Here is a 6,466-nt window from a genome sequence, read left to right on the forward strand (position 1 = left end):
TAGTATATATGTATATACGGGGGAACTTTAAAGTTAACAGAAATTTATTGTTTGTCTTCAGAAATATGTAGAGCCTTTAAATTTTGTTCGGATGACTAATAAGTAGAATTACCACTAGACTGCCACCTTCGTGCTCTTGTTTATTCTATTTAAGATTATGTTTTCAATCACAGCCTGTCAATGCAATACCCCTCATAATGGAGGATGATGAAGGACCCCATTCTATCGTCCCCATAAAATTAATTTTACTGTATTAAAAAAAATTGTTTTACTATATTTTGCTTATGTCTTGGTTAAGGTACCCTAAAATTCACTAAGGGAAAACCTCGACCTCTTAAATGTATAAAAAAGCCAGTGAGGCTTAAGTTCCTGACTTCAAAGAAGTTTGCGATTTTTATGCTAAGCTAAATTTCAGTAAAGTACTGAAGGTAATTGAAAGTGGGATTATCAACATTTTCTTCATTCGTGATGCTGTTTCGTTATAAAGTTCGATTGCACAGACACATCATATCAGAAGTAAATACTTAGGTTTTCAAATCAAAAAACTCACAAACTTTATTGAAGTCACTATCGTCACAACTGTTACCTTTACCTTTCTCTTCTTTATACAATATCGTAAAACCTAAATTATATAGAAGACAAAGAAAAAGTTAAAAATGGCACCCCTTGGCCAAAGGAAGCACCTCTTAATATCCGCGCGAATTATTTTAAAGTGGGAGATTGGAGATTGCTATACGTTGTTGTTATGTATTTTTAAGTAATATTAAAATTAATTAGAGACGAACGTTATTTTAAAGAAAACGATAGGTATATTCAACCCAGTGAATGCCCTCCCCAATTAGACGATCCTGTTTATTTAATACTTAACCCCAAACCTTTAGAAGACTTAAAAATCTAGTGCTAGGATTAAAAACACCAAATAACGAAATATTAAACATAAAAAGCGGAGGAGCGGCATAGAACTGTTATGCTGCAGTCCTAATTTTTTGGGATTCAACTGAATATTGGCGAATATTAAATGACAAATCGCACGTAACGTCACAAATGCTAACTGTATTAGAAAGCGATTTGCTGCCCCTAAAGCCTTTCTTTATAAAAACCAAACTTAAAATAAGTATTAGCATTGGCACTTTATTGTAACTAAGCAATAACTTTAAGAACTAATTTTAAATTTGTTAAGAAAAATTAGTAACGTCTCAAACAAAAAAGCAATCAAGGGAAGCAGAAAAACCAAAAATAAATTTAATTACATCCTCACGACCTTTTTTTAACAATGCTTTTACGTATTAAAACGTGGACAAAATTAAAAAGAATTGAAATTAAAAATTATCACAAGGAATAGTTGGCGCAGCCAAAAAAAAAAAGTAATAAATAATGATAAATTTTAAGTAACCGGAAAAATCTGTGGCTTAAATAAAATAAGAAGCGCGAAAATCTATTTATTTTTTAAGAAAATTTTATAAGTCCAGAAAAATTGGGTTATTGCCAAAGTTAATCCACTTCCTCAATAACAGGTCCACCAGCTCCTTTGTCGCCGCCGCCCTGGAAGCTACTCATGTCCGGCATACCACCGGGCATACCACCAGGCATTCCACCGGGCATTCCGCCAGCAGCGCCATGAAGCTTCGTGAGTATTGGTGAGGCGACCTCCTCGAGTTCCTTACGCTTTTGTTCGATTTCTGACTTAGAGGCCTCCGAGCCGGCCGAGTCGAGCCAGGAGAGTACGCTGGAGGCTTTACTGTTAAGCGTTTCTTTGTCTTCAGAAGACAATTTGTCCGCCAGATTCTTATCATCAACGGTCGATTTGACTTGGTAGGCGTACGATTCGAGCGAGTTTTTAGCATTAATAACTTCCCTACGCTCGTCGTCTTCTTTCTTGAATTTCTCAGCCTCAGAGACCATGCGATCTATTTCCGCCTGCGACAGACGGCCCTTGTCATTGGTGATGGTGATCTTATTGCTTTTTCCAGTGGATTTATCAGAGGCGGACACGTTAAGGATGCCATCGGCGTCAATGTCAAACGTGACTTCGATTTGAGGAACACCACGCGGGGCAGGTGGGATGCCGGTAAGATCAAATTTGCCTAACAAGTGGTTGTCCTTTGTCATGGCCCGCTCGCCCTCGAATACTTGAATAAGTACGCCCGGTTGGTTGTCCGCATAAGTAGTGAAGGTTTGAGTCTGCTTCGTGGGAATAGTAGTCGAGCGCTTAATAAGTGGCGTCATTACACCACCCGCAGTTTCAATACCTGCCAAATAGAAAACATTTGCTAACAAAAACATCCCAAATATATAAGCACGTAGTTACCCAGGGACAAAGGAGCCACATCCAATAACAAAAGATCTTGAGTAGTTTCATCAGTATTTTTAGTGAGAATAGCGGCTTGCACAGCAGCGCCGTAAGCAACGGCCTCGTCGGGATTTATAGTTGCGCAGAGCTCTTTTCCATTAAAGAAGTCTCGAATTAAATTTCTAATCTTCGGGATACGCGTAGAGCCGCCGACAAGCACAATCTCATTGATGTCTCCCTTTCCAAGCTTGGCGTCTTCTAAAGCAGTCCGCACGGGATTAAGAGTGCTCTTAAAAATGTCGCTGCACAATTCTTCAAACTTTGATCGACTAACGGATTGTGAGAAATCGATACCTGCAATTATAATAAAAATGGATATAACAATATATAAAATTATAAGAAACCCTCATAAAGGGAGTCAATCTCAATGGTCGTCTGGGTGCTCGAAGAAAGACTTCGCTTGGCCCGCTCACATGCCGTACGCAAGCGACGGAGGGCCTTTGCATTAGAGCGCAAGTCTTTTCCGTGTTTCTTTCTAAACGTATCACAGGCATAATCAACTAGCCGATTATCAATGTCTTCCCCACCGAGATGAGTGTCACCTAAAAACGTACTTATTGTAAATAAAAAGAGTAAATAATAAGAATAAAAAAAAACCCGCAGTAGACTTCACTTCAAATATGCCTTCCTCAATCGTTAAAATAGAAACATCAAAAGTACCCCCGCCCATATCAAATATCAAAACGTTTTTTTCGCCTTTCTCAGCTCGCTTATCCAATCCGTATGCAATAGCAGCCGCTGTTGGCTCGTTGATGATACGGAGGACAGTCAGCCCGGCAATCTGCCCAGCATCTTTGGTGGCTTGCCTCTGAGAGTCGTTAAAATAAGCAGGAACAGTAATGACCGCCTTAGAAATAGAGTGACCTAAGCGGTTACAGAAGTTAGTCAGTTAACATTAGCCAATAATAAGGGCCCCCACCAATTCCGGTCTCGGCGATTTCCTTCATTTTCGTGAGGACCATTGCAGAAATCTCTTCAGGAGAAAATATTTTTTTTTCTCCTTTAAAAGTTACTTGAATCATCGGTTTGTCGTTTTTATTAATTACCTGCAGTGGAAAAAAAAATAAGCCATCGGGCTATTAACATAATAAAATATTTGCACCGTAAAAGAAAAGTGCTTGATATCACTCTGAACTACAGTGTCGCTAAAACGACGACCAATGAGACGCTTAGCATCAAAAACGGTGTTTTCGGGATTCATAGCAATCTGGCTTTTAGCAGCGTCTCCAATTAAACGTTCGCAATCGGTGAATGCAACATAGGACGGAGTTGTCCGATTGCCTTTAATTAAAAGAGTTTAGGTCCTTCGAAAGAAAACTGCTTTCCGTGGTGCAGACCTTGCTCATTAGTCAAGATATCAACTTTGCCATGACGGTAGATACCGACACAAGAATATGTCGTACCTTATAAAATTAAAGTTACACATTTAAAAACAGAGAAAATCCTAAACACTCAATCTACGACAATAGCAAACAGCTCCAGCAGTAATACAGAATAAAAAAACGTCAGTGCAAAAAGACTAATCACCTAGATCAATGCCTACAGCCTCAGCGCTCATAACGAAACTCGTAAAAAGCGAACAAGAAGAAAAATGAAACAGACGAACGGGGGGGGAAGGTACAACAAACCCTTTTATACTCGTATAATAGTGTGCATATTTAAAAAATTATTAATGTTCCCGAATCTTCTGGAATTGTTAATACTAATGAAATAAAGTTCTTGCCGCAAATTCTTCTAAAAAAGGTCAGTTTAATTTTTAATTGAAATCATGTTTTTTCTAAGCGTGTTTAAAAAAGATTCCCGAATTTTGTATTTGTTTTTGTCGGCTGGCAGGCTTTACTTGTTTTCACTGTCGTGCTTTTGCATAAGAAAGGATTGAGCGTGATGTACTATTGATAGCATATTCACTGCTTATTAATTTTATTTACGGGCAATAATCCTTTAAAGTTATGCGAGATCTTACTTTGTATTTCACTTTACCGTCATCCAATTGCTTTTTTACCCCACAAGATGTAATTTATTATATTTATGCTTCACTTAAGATTATGTTTGTGCTGCTTGGGACGGTCTACTTTTTTAAATGTATTTACATCGAAAAGCTATTTGGTATATTATTTGGAAATTTCTTAGCTTTAAAGGAGACTATTAATTGTTTTAGGTCCTTGAGATTTTTTTTCGAACTAGGCTTTTTGGTTACATTGTTTAAAGTTTACTCTTTTTTAATTTAATTTAAGCTGTCACACAGGATGTGGTTTTTAAACAAGTTTTTTAGAAAAAAATTTGTTTGCTCTTTTATTTTAAAAAACGAAGTAAATATGTCCTGGCGGTGGTAATGGTAAGTTTTGAAAGTAGCACGCTCGAATTTATAAGATACAGATTCTCGTAGTAAAGAACCTGCTTTTATTTACTTTGTTAGGAAAATTATAAGTTACTGAGCTTTATAGTCTTTTATTGTCTTTCACCTAGTAAGTTTTTTCTAAATAAAAGTTTATAATTCACTTAAACAAAGTAAAAAAGTATTGGCAATAACTATTTTATACTCTGAATTTATGGCCGAAGCCTATAACAAAGCATGTTTCGCGGATTGAAGTAGATAACATTTATAAGTAAGAACTACTGTTCTTTTTTACTTTCCCAACTTGGGCTTATTGTCTTTACTAAGTTAACATACTTCTGCATTGCTTCTCCCTTGGGAAGTCCTTTTTGAGAATTCCATGCCTCCCACTTGGCCTTTGCTTCAAACTGAATTAATTAAATGGAGTTATGTAACTTATAAATGTCCTCTATTATCATATCCATATCATATCACTTTTTATAGGTACCAGTTAAATACTTGTATAGCTTTTACCTGAAATGCGTAAGGTTTAGGTTGTGTGTTGTCACCCTGAGTTGCCTGCTTGTACAACCCATAATACAAAAGTTTTTCTTCCGGAGTAACTTCTTTAACTGGAGAATCACGAACAAACTGAACAGCCTCCTTAAACTTTTCTTCAATCGACATTGAATTTAAACAAAAAAACTAAGGTGTAATAAATTATATGAGGATTTTTACAAAAAAAAACTCCACTTTTTAGTCACGTGATTATTAAAATAGTTTTTTGCCCACACCACAGGTGGATTGTTATACATGCGAGACCCGGATGGTTTTTTTATTCATCGCTATTGCGATGTTTTTTCTTAAAATAAAAAAAAAAGTAGTTATTTTATAAAATATTATTATACTGTTTCTTTATAAAGAAGTTTAGCCTCTAACAACTGTTTATATAGTATTTGCCCGCTTCACTAGATTTAAATCTATAAATTTAAAATATTGTTTATAACGGCTGAAATTTTTTATATGAGAGTAAAGTTTTATAAATTTTTTAAAAAGTTAGCAGTAAATATGTTAATTTTTTAAATTACTATGTCTGAAGCTTGCTGTAATAATTTTATCTTTATAATTTTGTTTGACAGTGATTTTAATTAGATCTCCAAGCTAACTTATTGATATTATGTCTACTCTAGTGTTGCTTAAAATAACTTATTTACTATTTTTTTTTACCATTTGACAAATTATTTGAAATATCTATACATTAAAAATGTTTATAATCGTATATAAAATCGTTTTTATTAAAAAGTTATTAACTTATTGATAACTATTTAGATTTCGCTATACAGTCCAGACTTTTACTAACTTTTTACACCTCGGACTGCCTTATAAGTTCTTATTTAAAAACCTCAGTTTTTCTTTTAATCTAACTCCTAACAATATAATAAAAAGCTATATATGATTTCCTTAGTTACGTTGTGGACCAAAATTAAATTTTTAATACATTTATAACGTTAAAGCTATGCAATTATATCATATTTTTTTGTAAAACAAATTTAACTTGCTTGCGTTATTTTTTTAACGAAATGAACATAAAGCACTTTTTTAATATAGCATTAAGGAAAATTAACCTACTCAACATGTGAATAATGCACCAGGGCTAGTTTTAACTTTACAGCTAATACTCTTAATGTGACTGTTTGAAACAACACATACAAAAACACTCGAGGTCTTTTTGGAGGTTTGAAACTTTTGCGTCGGTGTTATAGCTTGCTTTTTTGTTATTTTTTACTAGTGATATTACTATA

At 34.9% G+C, this 6,466-nt stretch overlaps 1 protein-coding gene and 1 long non-coding RNA gene across 4 annotated transcripts; one reads left to right on the top strand and one right to left on the bottom strand.

Annotated features, from left to right (window-relative positions):
* Positions 1 to 1,424: 1,424 nt before the first annotated feature.
* LOC135122293 (heat shock cognate 71 kDa protein-like) lies at positions 1,425 to 3,955 on the bottom strand. Its single transcript, XM_064046488.1, has 8 exons — positions 3,878 to 3,955; positions 3,688 to 3,753; positions 3,453 to 3,631; positions 3,270 to 3,396; positions 2,948 to 3,214; positions 2,695 to 2,892; positions 2,309 to 2,644; positions 1,425 to 2,249 (listed from the first exon to the last, which is right to left on the bottom strand). Exons 1-8 carry the CDS (start codon positions 3,906 to 3,908, stop codon positions 1,492 to 1,494), a joined length of 1,962 nt encoding a protein of 653 aa, XP_063902558.1. The 5' UTR covers positions 3,909 to 3,955; the 3' UTR covers positions 1,425 to 1,491.
* Positions 3,956 to 4,388: 433 nt separating this feature from the next.
* On the top strand, positions 4,389 to 5,510 carry LOC135122294 (uncharacterized). Of its 3 annotated transcripts, none has more exons than XR_010279319.1 (6): positions 4,389 to 4,456; positions 4,509 to 4,542; positions 4,596 to 4,956; positions 5,013 to 5,115; positions 5,169 to 5,374; positions 5,445 to 5,510. It is a non-coding gene; the product is annotated as an uncharacterized LOC135122294 (long non-coding RNA). The 3 variants fall into 3 exon arrangements; XR_010279317.1 differs by having other exon boundaries at positions 5,013 to 5,110; XR_010279318.1 differs by having other exon boundaries at positions 5,013 to 5,110; positions 5,464 to 5,489.
* The last annotated feature ends 956 nt before the right edge of the window (positions 5,511 to 6,466 follow it).

The sequence above is a fragment of the Zophobas morio genome, unplaced genomic scaffold, assembly GCF_036711695.1.
Source record: "Zophobas morio isolate AGI-343-1 ecotype UQ-CSIRO unplaced genomic scaffold, CSIRO_AGI_Zmor_V1 ptg001073l, whole genome shotgun sequence".
NCBI classification, from domain to species: Eukaryota; Metazoa; Arthropoda; class Insecta; order Coleoptera; family Tenebrionidae; genus Zophobas; species Zophobas morio.